This window comes from Phalacrocorax aristotelis, chromosome 3, assembly GCF_949628215.1.
Source record: "Phalacrocorax aristotelis chromosome 3, bGulAri2.1, whole genome shotgun sequence".
Classification (NCBI taxonomy): domain Eukaryota; kingdom Metazoa; phylum Chordata; class Aves; order Suliformes; family Phalacrocoracidae; genus Phalacrocorax; species Phalacrocorax aristotelis.
The window spans coordinates 115,102,179-115,121,514 of record NC_134278.1 but is presented as its reverse complement, the minus strand read 5'-3'; the positions used below and the strand labels follow the sequence as shown (position 1 = coordinate 115,121,514).

The 19,336-nt window shown below is 46.2% G+C and overlaps 1 protein-coding gene across 2 annotated transcripts in view; it reads right to left on the bottom strand.

Moving 5' to 3' along the window:
* The window catches only part of MDGA1 (MAM domain containing glycosylphosphatidylinositol anchor 1), a 158,388-nt gene that overhangs the window by 63,346 nt on the left and 75,706 nt on the right, over positions 1-19,336 (bottom strand). For both annotated transcript variants that reach the window (XM_075089147.1, XM_075089148.1), the window contains exon 9: positions 953-1,222. In XM_075089147.1, coding sequence (XP_074945248.1) covers positions 953-1,222 — 270 coding nt within the window. The remainder of the gene's footprint in view (positions 1-952; positions 1,223-19,336) is intronic.

Genomic DNA, 19,336 nt, shown 5'->3' with positions numbered 1-19,336 from the left:
CCAAACAATAGAAGTGGTTTGGGCTTCCCCATTTCTGAGAGCATCTCAGAGTTACAGCGTACCTGAGCTTTTCCAAACCCTGGGAAAGATCTGCTTCAAAATCAGGCCTCTCTGGATGTTACTTATTCTCATTTGTTCAGCCCTGGCTTCAAAAGTATTATACATTGGCCCTGGACTGAAAACCAAGTATTTTGGCTGAATTTACTGCTTATTAAGGCAACTTCATCGGAGAGCTTGTCTAGAAACTGGTGCCCAAGTCAATTCTGGGGTCATGGGAAAAGCAGATTTAATGATCAGCTGGAGAGGCCAGGTCAGATATGTGGTTTTAGATGCTATAACTCTACCATCCCTCTTTGCAGTTGCAGGTGCTGAGAAGGAGTCCTGTTATGGTGCCTGCTGGATTCTCAGAAAACTGTGAGCGGCCAATCAACTGAGTACTAGTATCCATTCCCAGCTTATGTTTGTCCTAGCAGGCATCGTGACACGAATACAGCCAGGGGATACAGGGAAGGTACAGGAATACATAATACAGGGGTTTTTTTATTTGTTTTTGAAGGGGAAATTAGATGGGTTTGGAGGCTGCTGAGGGGGATGTAGAACCTTTCACTCCCCCTTGGTCAATACTTATCTATGATACAGGTTGTCCAGACTTGAAAGCTGATGGCAGCCTTGAATTTAAGGCCTGTATCTTTCAGGCAAGTGGTCAAACATTGCTAAAATGTACCAGTGGCTGCCCCTAACTGCTCCAGACCCATCCTAGACTTGAAGGACTGCCTGAACGACGGAGGCACATCTCCCTCTTGGCTTACAAAAAGTCATCCCTTTTGAACACAGCACCGTGCACAGAGGAGGCAGTAGAGGTTGCTTGTACTGGCACCAGTTTACTGGGAGCAAGCTTCCCACCTCCATGACCCCCATCCAACAGCTTGCTCTGATGTGTGCTGTGACTTACCAGACACCTGGAAGAGGCAGGTGGAGACCCCCACATCATTGGAAATGCTGCACTCGTAGCTACCGCTGGTCTCCCGGCTCACGCTGTCCACCTTCAGCTCCGAGTAGTCCTGCTGCTCTGCCAGGGGCTGTGCCATAAGGGTCCCGTTGAAGCGCCAGACAGAGGTGGCCACCTTCATGGGGCTGCCCTTCAGCATGGTGCAGCGCAGGGTGACACTGCGCCCCATGCCCTGGCGCACGTCCTGGAAGGCCGGCTCCACCACGGGGGGGACTGGAGACCGAACAGAGCAACAGACGGGGATGCTGTCAGGGAACAGCCATCTTGCTCACCCTGACGGTGCCTCTAAGGAGACAGGCACCTATGATTTCCAAGAGAACATTTATTTTCTGGTGGGAACCAGGCTTCACCAAACCAAAAACAGCAATAGTCGTCTGACATCCCTTCTGACCGGACTGGGGCCATCTCCTACCTCCCTCCTGTTTATTACGTAGGAGTGGCTTTTAGCAAGTACTCAGTGAGACACAGCTTGGAGGAGCTACCAAGCCCTGCTCTTTCATGTGAGAAGTACAAATCCAGCAGCTGAGCACCACAGCTTGGATTCAATCCTCAGATCCTACTCGCAATAACCATAGTCCTCATAGCCAGCATAAACTGCACTCACTCCCTGAGCAGGCAGGTGTGCTCCCAAGCAGTTACATGCATGTTCTTTTGGTCAGCATCTGACAGGGTTATCAGTGTCACCATGTTCAGATAGAGTGATACACACTGGCGGTCCCCACAGAGCACAGACCTGAAGGGGTGTTAGAGGGGCTCTCCCAAGTACATCAGTAAAACACATCAGGGACTGGCTACAGGCACTCTGGGTCCTATTTTTATCTCTGGCAACAATTTCCCGACGTTGGAAGGTGAGTCCTGTCTCTCCATGTCAGCTTCTCTGCCAGTAGTGTGAGAATGGCCACCTCCTTAGCAAAGGGAAGCTACAAAATCTTGTTCTTTAGCACCTGTAAAAATTTACAGAAACCTCACAATTTGGGCATGGTTGAGGAAGAGCAAGGAGAAAGTCTGGATTGGTATTGCTTGGGTTGCCCCTTATTTAATGTAATGACAGAGAGCTTCAATCTCCACAGCCATCTGATGGACATGTTTCACTTGCAATAAACTTAAAAATACTACAGCATGGGAATAATGAGAAACCCTCCCTCTAAAATGAGAAAGGCTTACTGAGCACAAACCAGCTGTCAGCCCAACTGTAAAAGAGGGAGAACAGATTTATAGCAGCTCTAGCACAATTACAACTCGTCTTCTCCAGGTTCAAGGCATCTGCTCTTCCACAGATAACTTCTACGTACCACAGGTCTACAAAGCAACCTGCCTGCTCTAAAGGTCCACAGAGCTGCCAAGCACAGCCAGGCCCAAAAACCTGCAACACAGCATCTGCACTGCCACAGACACAGCTCCATCAGGAACCATGGGTCACACAGCACCCCTGCTACCCTGAACACAGCATGCCTGGAGGGCTCCAGCTACCAGTCTCCCCTGCCCTATAGCCCGACCCCAGCAAGACCCACCTACAGTTCTGTAACACTAGCAACATCTCCATCTTCACCACAGATGACAGTGATGCACACACCCCCATAGGTCTGCATGTACAGTGTCCCCTCTCCCAGGGACAGAGATGCATCTGTGGGTACACAGTGTACAAGCATCCCCTCCACCCAGCAGCCCTTGGTTGACAGCAGCTGATTGTTTTCTAGGTACCTGTTCTCAACTCTCAGCCTCTGGACCCTTTGCTGCACTTACGTGGATTAAAAGCAGCCCTTGAGTGAGCTCACGTTGCCGTGCCGAGTGGCATGGTCAGCTCATTACAGATGGCTTTGCTAGCAATGTGTCTCTGCGGGTGCTCCAAGCACTGACTTGCCTTTGGCTCACACGTCTCCCACCTCATGGTGAGAATAATGTGAGAAGTTGTTTGATTAGACCCAGTACCATGAATGTATCATCTCCATCCCTAGCTGCTACCCCATTTCTTGGGTCACATCTGCTCCTTAATTGAAGGTGGTGGGGCCTCACATTATAATCAAGGCCAGCTGGTGATGTAGGAAAAAGAAAAAAGAAAAAGGGAAGAGGAAGGAGAAAGAAGGCTTAAAAAAATGGCACAGCAGCTCCAGTTGTACTCAAAACAATCTATCTCTTGAGGAGGAGAGAGAAGGATGGGAGAGCAGCTTCCCTTACTGCACCAAGCAGCGCCTGTATATGGAGCTGGGACAGAGAAGATAAAAGGTCTGAAATCAAAGTGTCCCCTGCAAGGACACATGCTGCAAGGAAAGTGCCCCACTGGGCCTCACAGAGGGAGTGTGTCTGAGGTCACAGAGGAGCAGGGCTGGGACAATCCAGATGCTTCCTTAGGTCAACAGGAACAGCAGGGCAGCCAAGGATGCAGAATATATTTATTATTGTTCAGCTGGGAAATGTGATTCACTTGATTTGCACTGGGACAGGCTCTGGGCCTGTGTTATCACTTTGCAAAGGGAATGTCTGAAAGTGCCTATACAGTAAAAATTGTTTACATTTTCTCCTTCTGTCTCTGGCACTAGGTAACACCCAACAAACATTAACTCTGCAGGTAGTCCTGGAGCCCCCAGTTTGTCTGGACAGAGTGCTGAAGCAGGTCATCCCATCACTGTAAAGGATGCGTGCAGTATTACGGCAAGGGGCAGCTGTTGCTGAAGGCTGCCAGTGGATATGAAAGCAAAGAAAGGTCAACAGCAATTACAGAGCCAGACATCAGCTCTGGCCTCCAACACCTACTGGGGAGCCCACACTTATTCAAGTAGGTTATACACAAAAGGGAGACCACCATCAAGGCAGGGATTCAGACTGCAAATCCTAGCAGATAACAACACAGCCTTTTCTCATCCCTGGCTTAAATTCAAAAGAAAGCTTGTTTAAACGAGCCAGTGCTGCTACTCCCCAGAACTGGGAACTGAACAGCACTGGTACACCTGAGATGGTGAGCGTCTCACAGCAGAGACCTCCAAGATGATTTCTGCGCAGACAGCTTTAGGGAGCTGCAGGAAATGATAATGATTTTCCAGGTGCCTCTAATACCCACAGAGAAGCAGCATACTTGCTGGCTGTAAGGGAGCTGCTCTGCTCAGTACAGCAGTATCTGGCTATTCTGGCTCACTAACCTGCCAAGGTGCTCTTTGGGGAGCTTGGGTATCAGCCCTAGTTTTTAACCCTGTTCCAAAGGAGGGTCCTTGTTCAGGACCCTGTCAAACGCCTTTCTGTGAACTCTGTGCATGCAGCAGCCACTTTGCAGGCAGCAGGTTGCTACGCTTCAAGAGGGAGGTAAAAAAACTCTCTGCATATACAGGGCTTCAGGATCCCCTGGTAAGAAACAGAGCAAACAAATATAGAAAATTACTGTTTTCTCTTGGCACACAGCTTAACTCTAGAAGAACTAGCTGGCAGGAGGAGTGACAAAAGAGGTGAAGAGGGCAGCGCATTATTGTTCTAGGCAATGTTGAAGGAGCAAGGCTCCTTCAGCAACCTTGTTAAGATGCGGCTGCTGTGAAACAAAAGGCAGGGCAGCCTACCTTCGCAGCAGAATTATTGTGCAACAGGAGAAAACATAATCACTCACCTGCTTGTTAGGAGCAAATCAAATCAGCTGAACACAGGCAACCTACTCCAGCGTGCCAGGCACCCTAAAGCAAAGCCGGGCTGTAGGCAGCTCCCTTGCTGTGAGCCAGAGCAGATGCTCTGCACTGAAGGGTTGCTAAGCTAGCATGGTGTTCACAATGATGAAGGCCAAAGTGAGGGAAGCGCAACAGAGGAATGCGAGGTGTCAAGGGGTGTTGCTTTGTACCTCAGTAACCTCTTATTTTCTTGGTTTCACTGGAGATAACTAGGACTGAAATGCTCATTCTGCTTGATGAGCGAGAAGTGTACTGGCGTTGAGCAGTGGTCAAGTCTATAAGTATTTGTTTTAAGTCTGTTTTTATTTTAGGCTTCAGGAAGGGAGGAGTGTTCTTCGTTACAAGAGGCAAAGTGCTTGCAGGAGAGACCACAGCCTCCTTGCACTGCTGCTGTGCTGTCCCTGCTCAGGCACAGCTCAAGGAAGGGTACTCAGCAACCCCTGCAATGCTGTCTGATTGCTGCAGGTTCCCATCAAATTCAGATGCCTCCAGAAGGCAGAGGTGCTTCTTGCACCAAGCCAGAATATCCCAAGATGCAGTGATGCACTATGGAAAGTTTTTCACTTGTGGGGTAAATACAGAAAAAAAATTTTAAGTGAAAATTTTTTTCTCACTTTACAAAATGAGGATGTTGTCATGAGGCTGCTCAATCTGATATCGACGAAAGGCAAAGAAAGGCTCATATTGGAGTGCACTGATGCACAGAAACCAGTGGGAAGCTTAGACACAAACCAGCATCTGCAGAACAAGGGAACAAAGTGAACAGACCTTGCATTAAGAGCTCAGGGAAGAACTGAGAAAGCTGAAAATCCTAGACACCACAGTATAACACTACTATGCAAGACACATGCAAAGTCTGCTTTCCCACCATAGCCTGAGGACTGTGAATAGCATATCTTGGTCATTCTGAAATGCTGACTTGTTTTGAAAGGTCTGTCAGAGCTGACAAGCTCACTCATAACCTGCTTTCTGACTCGCAGGCAGCCCTTTTCCCCTGTAGCTGCCCTGACCAGCAGCTGACAACAGCTATCTCTATAGGTGGTCAGCTGCCTACATTGTACCGCTGGTCTATCCAGCTGCCACGGGTTGCTGCACTCTCATTTTTCCTACCGGGATTTACTTCCCGCACCGCTTCCTCTGCTGCAAAGAGCACCATGGTGCAGCAATGTCCAGGTGGAAAAAGAGAGGCACAAGCAGAAAGACGGCCTGCCTGAGGTCACATGAACTGGCAGCATCAGACAGGAGCAGCGCAGGTGTCCTGTACCCTGACCCACACTTCAGTCCTTAGTCCAGGCTTCCTCCCCTGTGAAAAACATCCTCTAGTCTACTCTCCAGAGTCAGTCACCATTTACATATTTATTTAAATCTAGGAAGTGCATCATGTAGCACAAGTGATGAAAATAGCAAGCCTTGCTAGATTACAAAGCAGCTTATTTTCAGCAGCCTTCACCCCACTGCTGAATGACTCCCTCCAAGCTTAGCCATGCAGTCACAGCACCACTGGGACTCCTGCTTGTAGTCTTCACTTTATCCCACATGTGAGAGCTAACTGACCACTTGCTGGATTAACATTGCAAAGGACACACAGATAACCTGGTATGAAAGACTGCACTTTGTGGTTAGTTACAGTTATTAGCTGTGTTTCATTTTCCAAAGTGGCTAACGACACCAGCCTGTAATTTCTTTCTCTGGAAAGCAAATCAGGCTGCTATTAGGGCCTTATGAGACCTATACGACCCCATCCAGCGTCCATTTAAATTCTGATAGGTACCCTTCTGCAGTCATACTGGATGCAGTCTTCCCTAATCTTCTCTAGACAACCAAACTGATCCCACCAAAGAGTGCCTTCCTTACCCAGCCCCTGGTCTCATAATCTGGGGTAATAAAGATGTCACAGGCATCAAAGATACTGCACACCTGCTTTCATAGCTGGTAGGAAACTCCATGGTTTCAGCTCCATGAGAGACCAGAGCTCTCTACTCAAGGAAGTGGGAAGCTCTTTTATTGTCACAATGCTGGGAAATCACAGCTGAGCAATTCTGTTCCCTGCAACAGCACCCACACCCCAAGAACGCACATTAGGCACCAGCAGTTTTCCATGTGGAGACAAATATCCAACCAATATTTACATGCCCAGTCTCATTTGCTTGTTTCTGAGAGATGATATAGTTCAGTAGTTAGAAGAGGGGAGATGGAGGAAAGCTTGCTCAACCTATTTCAGCTAAAAGCCAGTATCTCTTTCTTTCATCTTCTATGCCTTTTGCCTTTGCGCTTCAGTCTCCCCACATATAAAGAGATAAAACGTGAATTTTTTGCAAAGTGCTTGAAAGCCAAGTTGCAAGTATTGTTATTTCAAATACAAAACAAATTTGTTTGAGTACATTTTCTGCTAGACAAGTGGGTGGAGGGACCAGAGAAGCAAGGCTCAGAGCAGAGAAGGCCTAGTTCTGTGCTAGCTGACTGCTTTTAAAAGAAGAGCAAATGAAATGTATTCACTACCAGCTTTTCTGCTTTCCTCTTCTCTGAACTTTCCAAGCCAATTACCTCAACCAGTCTTCACCTTGTTTTAATAAAGAGGGATTTACTAAAGGATTTCCTCTTCTGCGTGACAAGCTGTGCTGATTAATACATGAGACCCCTAGATCACTTTACAGAGTGCTTTGAAGAAAGTCCATGCTGGGTGGGAATTTCCAGACTTTCTGCCTCACAGATATGCCTCCTCAGAAAAGATCTGTCCCAGACATGCTGGAACTCCACTCAGACTCACTGCCCAATTAATTCATGCTAACAAGACACTACAAAGACAATATATCCTCCTGCAGTGTAAAGCCACCTCATTCCCATGCCTCACTTACCTTCAAGTGCCTGGTTTCAAAACAGTACACTTTCCTAACTGAAAAAGATAAGTGGGAAGAGATGGCATATGTACAGAAGACATATACAGTTGTATGTGAAACACATGCTGATAATCCTCCCCATCCCCCACATACTGCCAAATTAGCAAAGTTATGCACAAGAGAAATAAAGGCAGCGAGAGAGTGGGAATTTCAGAGCCAATACCTTCAATTACTGCCAGACCAATGGCATAACCCAAATCTAGTTGTCTGGGTTTTTTTTGCCACAGACTAACATGAAAATATTGTTTCTAACCCACAGCCAATTTTGCTAGTTATAGCATGGTGAAGCAGAATGATAGCTAGGGTGAATCTGGGATTCTCCTGCCCACCCACATACCCACAAGAGAGTACACCCTCCATGTGTAGCAGTATCAGACCACCAACTCTCCGCTCAGGTCTGCGTCTGTCTTCTAGAAGGTAATGAGATGTCAGCTCATACCCATGTATCCATTATTACATGCTTCTGTTTAACAAATTGGGCTGGCAGTGACATGCCGCTCCCAATAGCATATAAATAGTTTAGATCCAAACATTCACTAACAGTCAGCCAATGATACTTTTCCCCCAAAAGCATCCTATATGCATTAACTTTTGGCAGAAAACCAGTTATCTTACTACTCAATAATTCATAGGTGAGCTACTCAGTTGGGTAGTTCTGGGAATAAAGCAACTCATTGCCAGTGCAAACTAAGGAAAAGAAAAAAATCAACCCATAAAAAAGAATCAGATGAGATTCTTCTTCCAAAACAGAGAATCCACATCTTTCCTTTTACTTCAGGTTTATCACTATTTTTTCTTACCATCTAACCCAATTCCCTTGCTGCAGGTTAAGCCTACTCCAATTCCTCCCCATAGGCATTTTTATGTCCTAGTAATCAGCTCTGTCCTATCCCCAGCAGCCCCTAACCTCAACAAATACTAGGAGAGAATTCTTAGTCCTCTTCTCTCCCAATGTCCTTGACAAGATGACGTTGACATTTTATATATGTGTATGTATATATCTCTCCTTACAATTCCCCTTTCTCTCCTTCCTCTGTTCTTCAGGTGGCAGAAGCACAGCTTTAGTTCCTACTTAGATTTTGTTTTCTCTGGGCAGAAATGCTGTCCTAGAGTTTTCAGTGCTGGAGTAATTGCATGCAAAAAAATTGGGAAAGGAGAAAATAAAAGAGAAACCTGAATTTGCAGCTCCAACTCTCCTCACATGCCTGGCAGAGACAAGCTGGGCACAAAGGCCTATAATGGGGCAGAGCTCAACACGTGCCATCTGCAACCTTGTGAAGAGAAGTAGAGCTGCTTGGCCCATCACAGCAGAATGCATTCCCTATGTTTCCATCCACAGTGTAAAGAAGGGTAATAGAGGGAAAACAGCTGATCTGTGATGTTCATCAACCTAGGACAGGCCTACCACATTCCTGAAAAGGATTTGGAACAACTGAGAAAGGATTAATCATCACCCCAAGTTTAAGAGCAAACCTGGAGCTAGCTGGAACAGGACTTTAAAGCCAAAATTTATCCCGTCTAGCTTCAGGCTCTTCTTTGAGGCACCCAAGTTAGGAACACCACCTCCCTCCAGAGCCATTGAGTGAGACAGACAGCTCCAGAGGATGATTCAGATGGTACGAATCCCTAGTTGGCATCACCTCTTTCTGTCCTACGCCTGCACAGGGAGCCTAAGGTGATCCCAGCCCTCACATCTCCGCTAGGTGGGATGAATGCAGACCAAAGTAAATGCTTGTGCAACACCTGCACAGAAAGGGCAAGTACCACCCCTCTATATGAACCTCTCCATGAACTCTCAGTGCCTTGTTTAATGAGTTCATCAGTAAGCGGAGGCACAATATGCATCTGAAGCTTGGGCAGCGTGTTCTGCTCGTGGACAGGAGACACCTCTTGTGTTCAAGCTGCTGCGTGCCACAACGGAGGTACCCTAGGAAGGAAAATGAACACCAGTCTGCACATTCCCCATAGCAAATATAGTGATAAATCTCTGGACTCCAGACAGCATCCAGCTAAGTGCCACTGCTAGGGCTCATGCCCAGGGTATGCAGCTGCTGCCTGCAAGGAATTGACTGAATTTCCCCTAGCCTCCTATGGAGGATCCCACCCACACCAGAGGAGCTACCAGGCAGAGGTGACTGCTGACTCCAAGTAGCAATCCAGTAGCAACAGGCTCCTATTTCATCATCAGCTGCCTGAGCAATTCAATTGCCTCCATAAGTTTAGACCCTTTTAATAAAACAACTGAAAGTTAAGAGGGGGGAGGCTGCAGGAGAAAGTGCCTCTGAGAACTGCAATCCTGTCAAAATGGAGAAGAGTCACTGCTTTAGAAATGCAATGATTGTCAGGGCCACAGGTGGTCAGAGCCTTCTGCTCACAGCTGGGCTGCAGCATCACCTCACCTCCTGTGTTCAGTTTGAAAGCTAAATTGGGAGTACTAGATGATCCCTCCACAGCTGCTTTCCAAACAGGCAGGCAAAGCAAAAGGCAGCATAGCCAAATACAGAAATGTTGATTAAAACATCAGACCTGCTTTAATGATGGGGTGGTGGGATCAGAGGTGGAAAGGGGAGAGATCCAAGCCAGGAAGAGCCCGGTAGGGGAAGGAGGGCCATCCAAGGCAATTAAGTTAATCAAATATTAACCAGCACTCCTTAATATGTTTACTTTTAATTCATTGTCTGTACTAGTAAGCAAAAAGGATGCATGGGACAAAGCTAGACTAGAAAGAGTAAACACAGTGGTTCTCCACTTTTCTACAGTCTGGAAAGAGGACAAGCTTCCCCATACAAACCAGGCTCTTCAGACTTTCCTTCAGGCCTAATAGGGAATTTGGACCAACGACGAAGAACTCAGCATGCAGCAACACCCAGTTCTCCATCACTTCTCTATCTGCTGCCTCAGAGTTCTGCTGCCAATTGTTTAATATCCTGCTCTGCTAACTGTCATCATTACCACATTTTTCCATCCTTCAACCTTGATTGATCTTGGTTCATCTGAGGAAGATGACGACAATGAAAATGCAACCATTCAGAAAGAGGCTGAAAGGATGCTCGAACTAAAAGATTTATGGCAAACGTTCAGTCTCTATACATGAAGCAGCTGAGGTCAACAGATATTGAAGCAATTCTTCCCATAAGAATTAATGTAACAAGGGGGGTAGTGCATACAGGAACTTACGAAATGCATGCAATTTAAAAACACAGGATCAGTATATATAGCATAAAGAAAGGAGAGGCAAGAACATTTTTTACTGTAAGCATTTCTGCTGTCACTCTCTGGATGGTTACCTCTTCATCATTGTCATCATCATCTTCAGATGAATCAAGGTAGATCAAATCAATCATGGGCAAAGGGTGGAAAAATGAGGATATGTTCAGGCAGTCCATCACATGAAATGGCTAAGGTCTTTCAGAATAGTGACCAGCTCCAAAAAGCAAGCTGCCAGATAGCTACCCTCTCTGCCATCTGAAAGTCCTGTCTTCCCCTTTCATCCTTCATACTGTTACCTGCATCATTTAAAATGTGTGAATTTCATAAATGCTTGTGTCCAACTCCTCCTCTATCAATTAATTATGAAAAAAAATGCTTTATCTGTCTATCAGTAACTATCATAGCTTTTCATGAATGTGTCTTCAGCAGATTGCTGGTTACAGAGCATCATCTCCCTACATCTTATTCCCAAAACTGCTAACCACCTACGAAGGCGACAGAGGATTTGGCAGTCCCATTTCTTCAGGCCTGGATGATACCACCTGCCTCAGAGAAGGGCATGGACTTGACTTATGAAGGCCTTGCTCCCCTGCTGGAAACCTCCTGTCTTCTCTCTACACTGCCACCACGTTTCCAGATAAGTAGCAGCACACTAGCCTCACTGCTGAAGCAGATGCAGCCCTGCAGCTCTCGTCTTTCCCTGCATTAGGAAAAGCACTGTCACTTCTGACAGCCGCAGGTGTTGTGGGCTCCCAGAAATCATTCTCCAGGGCTTGAGGTCTCCTCTGCAGCAGAGGGCACAGTAAGGAGGCCAGCGATAGAACTGGCAATCATTCAAGGACAGCAGCCTGCTCCCTCGACCTCCCCATCTGGCTATCAGCTCTGTCCCATCTCCTCTGGACTTGGACCAGGAGAGGGAAATTTATTAACAGTCCTGCTCACTGGATAAATCTGCTCTGACATTCGATTTTCCAGGCTGCTTCTGTGACTGACCTCAGACTGGGCCAGCACTACAGGAACCATCTGGAGGAGCTGCACCCCTGTAATGTGGGCACATGCCTATCTCACGCAGACACTTTTTCATCTTGACTGAGGAGGAGGACTTCGGCTGCCACAAAGGCAGTATGCAGGACAAGTGGGAGGTACACACTCCATTTCTTCTCATACCTGGACTTTGGTCCAACAGATAAATGCCTGAAGCTGGTTCCATAAAGCGTCTGTTGTTCACATTCCTGACTCTTCTGGGACACAAAAAGTAAGGCCTTTACCTTCCTCATTCTCACCCATTGCATCAAGATCTGAAAGTGGATCATGGCCTGAGTCAGCCCATCAGCAATTATCAGCCCAAGGGGTTATGGCAGCGCACACTGTAACATGGCGTCCTGCTCCTTCCAGCCTCTCCGTGATAGATAATAGCACCTCCCAGAATCAGATACCCCAAGTGAAAAGTTTCAGCAATGTTTGGTGAGCTATCCCACTCTGGTGGGTAGAGACAGAGCATATAAATTCTGTGTACAGCTCTGCAAAGAACCTGTGTGGACTTAAATCTGGGAATATCTGTGGATAAATCTGTGATAAAAGCCAGAGATAATGGAAAGACAAGCTTCTCTAAGGCCTGTTTGTAAGACTCTCGCTGGATCTGTGTACCCTGATCTGAATTCATCAGTACAAAAATTGCAGAATAACATATTAACAACAGATCATAAAAACACCATAGAAAGTAGGAAAAGATGGGGAGAAAGCCGGGCCTTTGAGAGGAAGTTTGTGATTGCATCCTGTAAACACCAGAGAAGATAAAATTATTCTGTACCCTTCATGCATGTATGGCATATGGGAGTACAGACACAAACCACTTGGATCAGTGTCAGCAGAGGAGACCTCAGAACAAACAGCAATAAACCTTTTTATTCTTCACTCATTCCAGAAAAAAACCTCACAGAAGATGAATGTAGGATACAACTTTACAAGTCAAAAAATGAATGATGATTAATATAGTTTTATGGGTCCTTGGCAGACAAACCGGGTAGTGTTTGAGATAGCAACAAGAAAAGTAACTATCTTGTCATAATATCCTCAGGCGTTGGAAAGATCCTGGCTTGCTTCCACGCGACAGACTAATTGAAGATGTAATACTATTCAAATGCAGCCCACATTAAGCAGATTAAAAACACATTAACCAAAAAGAGTTTTAAAAAGATATTTTAAATGACTGCATGCACCCCTGAGATCTCTCTAGTGAAAGGGAAGACTTTCTGTAGGAAGACCTCTCCAGTGAGATCCCATATGAACCTCTTAAACGAATGCTATTTCACATCATCAGGGTCAAAGATCCAGTCAGCAGGTTGGCATAGCTAAAGCATATCAGTTCTAAAGTCCCCCGTTCAGGCTGTGTAGCCAACATCACACATAACCACTTTTGGTGTCTGAATGACCTTACATCCATTTGCAGCGGGGGTGACTGGGCGCAGACTTTGGCAGGCTCTGGGGTGTGGCTTGTGCTTTGCTTCCTTCCCTCGCACACAAAGGCAGCACTTTAATGTGCAATAACTGACAATCACCATCCTTAAGCACCTATGTCGGGATAAGATACAAACATCTGTAGAGGACACAAAGTATGCAGCAGTAAATAACATGCTAGAGAGATACCTTGCACAGGACAAACTTGGTTTGCTTGAAGGATTGGGCTTGTGGTAACTGCATTCAATTTATCTTGGCTAATGTAAAGGTCTGGAAAGAAAACTGCTGAGGAAAGAACATGTCACTCTTGTTAGGAAAAAGACAACTCCAAGAGGAGCCTGAGTCGATGTAATCCAGTGAACATCATCTTTCAGCTTAATTCTGTAGTCCAAAGATGTCCAAATCCTTGGATGATTAAGTCAAAGCTTACTAAATGTATTGTGAGGTAGGCATCACCTCTACATCTGCATTGGTGAGATCATTTTTGAAAATCTGTTTAATACGGGTGACCACGCTGCCAGAATGATGTTGAAAAGAAAAAAAACTGAGACGAGGGCTATAAAAATGAATCAAGGGCTGGAAAACATGCCTTGCAGTGAATGGCTAAAGAGACTTTTTCTGGATTGCATGCTGAAAAAAGGGTAAGAGATTACTTGTTTTGGTGTCTGAGACTACACAAGGAAGAGACTGCTGATAACAAATAGCTCGTTATGTGAGAAGACAAAGGCATAAACAGAGCTTATTGTTGGAAACTGAAATAAGACAGGCTTAGATTAAGTCATGACAACTGAATCATGAGAGTAAAAAAACCATTGAACAACTTACTGAGGCACACACTGAATTGTCTGTCACTTCGGTCTATGAGTAGATGCTGCACTGAAAGTGTACAAATAATCCAAATTCAGATCCACAAAGATAAACTCACCTTGTTCCTCAGCTCCATTCATTAGAGAGGTTATGCCTGGCATATAACTAACATACAAATTGCTGTTTATAACTAGATAAACAGCACAAAATGATTAGAAAGAGATTCAAAGAGCTTGTGCTTTCTCATAATGATCAGGAGGCTGGAGACCCAGCATTTTGGGTAGGCAGACTGGAGCACAATAGCTTTTCCAAATGGTTTAAAAAAAAACAAAAACAAAACCACCACAAAACGAAACAGTCTTTCCTCCTCTCTTTAAAACCTGTAGGAAGTTTCATTTGCATCTTTTCATTTATACATGTGAGTTCATTCCTAGAAAGCTAATCAGAATGAAAACTTGCCCATTTCCATGCATAAACTTGCACTTTTGCAAGGCCTCATTACAAGTAGCCCAAGGGGAAGAGAAAAATCCCCAAACCACAATAACCCATTTTAAGTATTGCTCAGTTTTCCCCTGACCCAGCCAACTGCCACCATCTTCTCATCCCTTTAGACCCATTATGCTCTTTCCAGCAAACCACCTTAGATAGAGGGCTGCTCCCTTTCCCTCAAGCCCCAGTTCCCCATTTTACAGCATACCAGGAGTCGGCTAAAGGGCCTGTATTGTGCATAAGCTATGAACTGCTCAGAAAATCCCAGCAGACCTAGCACTATTAAGCCCATCTATATTGCATTAAGTTGTTATTAGCTACTGCATTCTGGCTTATGATTAGGACAGTAAAATATTTCCTTGCAATCAGCACTTGGTAAGGAAAATCCCTGTTCAGTGCAAATGCCACTATTTTTTGTTGTTCTCCTGTCCTCAATCACAGGCACTGTCGGGAACCCCAATTCCTCCCATGAAATGCTTGGCGGAGTTGGGCCCAGGGTTGTAGCATGTTTGCGACAGATGAGATTTCCAGCACTTCTTTTGTCAGATGTGAGAGCAGGTCACAACAGATCAAGAGCCTCCAAAGGGTCGGCTGGAATAGCCTTCAGTTGCCATTCTTTCTTTAGCCTGCAGGGATTTATCCCAGATGCTTCTTTGCCACAGAAATGGAGTGATTTTCAGTCTTTCTACATCCCATTCATCTCCTTGCAGCTTGACAAACAAGCAGTCTCAAAAGTCAGCTTCCTCCCAGTCAAAAGTAATGAAAAATTTCCATGGTTTCCTGCAATCACACACGACCCTAGAAACAAGGACTCCAAAATCATACAAAATGTAACAGGTCTGCATGCAACTAGGAAATGTAAGCACGTCTGTCAATTCCTGGGACCAATGAGGGTTTTGCAGGTTCACCACTGGGTTCATAAAGAAAACCGACTGTTTTACCTCAAGTCCTGGAGGCCAATTAAATTTGAATCAGAAGCAAAAGCTGAGATAAGGTAGGAGCATGTGCACACACATGCCTATTTGTGTTTGCAACAGAGAGGCAAAGAGGAATGGAAATCAGGAACTATAAGAAGTGAAATAGGGTGAGAGGTGCGCATGTTGGAAATATGATCTCTGCTCATTGAGAAAACACTGTTTCCTGCCTTCAAATTAAAAACAGCCTTTCTCAGACACTGGCCCAAGTGGAAAAGCACAAACTAGTAACTGAACAGTTGTTTCCCCACAGAAAGCTTCAAAAGGCACCTATGCCCTTCCTAAAAACCGAACCCTCAGCCTCCCAGTACAGTGTCCCAGCACAGAACTGGCAGCAGGAAGACAGCTAGGATGCACAGACGCCTGAGCACCTCTGAAATGTAATTCACATGCAAACAGTTTCCCTAGAGGAGTGAATGTAATTGGTGCTGTTTCAGAGCTTGGGGTCAGGATGGTCACAGCTAATTAAAATCCAGAAACCCCCCCCCGGATGCTTGGTTTCCTGTTAGGGCTTCTGTTCATATCAGAGATGTCTCAGGGTCTTCCCTGCATAAGCTCCCTCCTCAAAAGTGGCATTGCTATTCTGTGTTGCGTCCATGTGCCTGCCACAGTCCTCCAGTGGGGCAGGAGAAAATAGCTTTGCCCTAGTGCCAGCATGCAGGGGGTAGGTGAGGAATAGCATGGAAACCTGCTCCTGCACCCTCATAGGTGCTGCTTGACATGGTTTATGGCCCAAAATTCATGGGAGAAAAGCAAAGGCATAGGCACAATGCCACAGCACCACATAGCTCTCGGGGAGAGGCTGGGGGAAAAGAGCCTCTGCTCCCCTGGCACAGGTCCTGTGTCAGGTCTGATGTCCTATGCTCCCCTGCAGGTGTGGACAGCTGTTTTCACTTGTCTGTGCCTCAGGCTCTTGTGCAGAGGCTGAGAGTTATCATGAGAAAATTAATGGCTTTTCTTGCCTGCTTGGTGTCTTACTGGTTCCCCTAGTGAGTTCTGGTCCATGGCATCTCTCTCCCTGCAGCTGGGCACTCAACACGCTCATATCCTGGTCACCAAAAGGCAGAATTTGATAGAGACAGAGCATTCCCTCCTTTCCTGTCCTGTGATCACAGCCTCAAAATATGTGAGCTGACAGCATTTTTCTAGGTCCCTCCATCTACCACCTCCCTTGCCCCATGTCTCCTGATGCTAGTGTTACCGTGTATAGCAGTATTCCCAAACCTACTTTGCTCAGGTGTCAGCAGCAGCTCTCTCTCTTGCTAGAACGTATATACAAACCTTCACATCCTCTTAGCTCTCCTATCCCCAGTCTTTTCCACTGGCTTTTCTCTTTCAAATATACACACTAGACCCAACCCATACAAGCAGGTACCATCTGCTCCTCTCCCTAATGCATTCCCCATAAACTCAGATCCCAGTCCCATCCACCACCTCCGGCAGAGAATAACCCACCACCCCACGTGCCAGGATCTATAGCCCTTTCTCTGCCTTGGCCCAGTTCCCACGTCCCCTGGACATGCACTGGTGCTGCACAGACCAAGAGAGAAAGCTTGGCAACAGCTGCCGAGCCTAGCTCACCATCTCTTACCTGTTGACTGGATGTAAGCACGCAGCAGAAGTACCCACAGTGCATGTTAGAGAGGAACCTGTCAAATGTCAGGAAAGACTGTCTGCCATCCACTGTGTCTGTACAGCTTGTCTCTCCTTTCCTGACAAAACTGTATAGCTTGGATGTCTCTCTCTCTCTCTAGATAAAATTAAGTTGCTCTTCCTGGAGAGTCTGGCCAAAAACAGGATAATGTCAGCTTATGGAAAGTGTATTTGTTTCTCCCGACAATATCCAAGAAATGGATTAGCTGATTTAAACCAGTTCTCTTCTGAACAAACAAATTCATCTCTCTAGGCGAAGAGCTCTCAAACAAGCTTTTACTCAGCCTATCATTACAGCCGCAGAGGTGTTCAGAGATGAGCAATGAGCTGCACAAAGGCTGACGGCAGTGCAGGCAGGCTGCAGTCTCATGTAGCAGACCCAGGTCCCCTCTTTAAGGAGGGCTCCCACCCCACCTTCCTGATGCACATATCTGGGTATCATCCTCTCTTCTTTCATGGTCGTGTATGCAGGGCACACCAAGGAGGCCTCCCAGTACTTTGCATCTGATGTGTGGTGCCACAGACTGAATGTGTCAGCTTTGCAAAATCTGCTCCCTAGCCCCCACTGCTCCCGTGAATTCTCCCTGCCATCTGGGCCTTTTGCTTTATGTCTCAAGTCTCCTGTATCTCCTGGCCATCACAGCGTGCAGACATGCTCTGTCAGATCAATTTCAATCAAAGAGGTAAATTGGAAAAGCTCTAAGGGCTCAAGGGAGACTTCCCAAGAAAATCTCAGTGAGTGGCAGCACATGGGAACTTTCCCCACAAGACAGCAAGCAGAGAAGAGACAAGGGTCCTGCAGAGCAAGTCCTAACTGCTACACACTCAGGAGAAAAATTCAGGCCAGCCAAAATTCATATAACCCTGTCAAAGATGTCTTCCTCCAAAGCTGCGTACACCTAATGCTACAGAAAAGCAGCACTAGGAGTCCTGGGACTTCGCTCCGCAAACATAAAGGTGGTCACAAAGAAGGTTTTAGCTAAGCATCCTTAGCCTGTCAGGCTACCTGCCCCTCAATGCCACAAGGTTGGCGGGAGGGTAGGGCCAACAAGTCCTTGACGAACGGCAGCCATCCTCTTTTCAGCTACATTTGGTACAACCGCATCTTAAGACCCAATCCAAAGCCAATGTAAGTGCTGTCACAGCCTCCGTCTGCCAGGCCCCAGGACCAAGAGACGGTAATTGTTAAAACAAATCTGAGGCCAGCTAAGCCTCTGTGGTTGTTACTGTGCTCTGAACCGTGGCCATTTGGGTTTACAGCCATGACGGAGTAAAACTGATTCCTCCTTCAGCCTGTCCTTAGACTGACAACTCTAATTAGTTGTTAGCAGCGCAGGCACTGGGAAGCGGAGTGAGCAATCCTAATGCTGTATTGCTGAGGACAGGGCTACGTGCACAAACACAAGCTCTAAGCAACTTAATCCCAGGCACAATACTGCAAGCGGAAAGTGTGTTGACAATCAGGAATAAAACTCTGCTCTTAACAGGGGGAGCGGGGCGGTTCTGTGTATTGATAGAAACACAGAAATAACATGTATACTTTCAGCTTAGTCACACAAACCTGTGTACAACAAATTAGGGGATAAACAGGGAGGATTTCCATCGAAGTGGGACCAACAACCAGGTCAGGCTTTGCTCAGACTGGTGGTTTGAGGTCATGCCCCTGGCTACAAATGATTTTCTTCTTTTGTTAATGAAGGTCTCCAGATTTACAAACACTGAACTTGCAGAAGGCACAGTTTTCCCATGGCTTTGAATACAGACACACCTTCCCCAGAACATCAGTTTATTCTGAAGCCTCTGATGGTCTAAAATGAGCCAGAAGATCCCAGAGCTCTGGTTGGTAGGAAAGCCCGATGATTCCCTCCTCTTGGGAGCAAGATGAGTACTATGTAGAACAGCAATACTGAAGCATGAATGGAAGGGCAGGAAAGCCCCAGCCACTGCAAAGGTAGAAAAATTACCTTCTGCTCCCAAGTTAGCTCCTGAACTGCGCTCCTCAGCTTGGAGGAGGGTGTCAGGATGGACCTCACTGATGAAAAGAATAAAAAAATTAAACCAGTCACTATTAATAAATCCACTCAGAAATTAAACTAGCCAAGTCTAAAATTCTTAGCAGATGGCTCCATACTCCAGCTCATATGGCCAAGCAGCAAGACAGACAAGCCAGCTTAGTCACGGATATGGGTCAGCTCT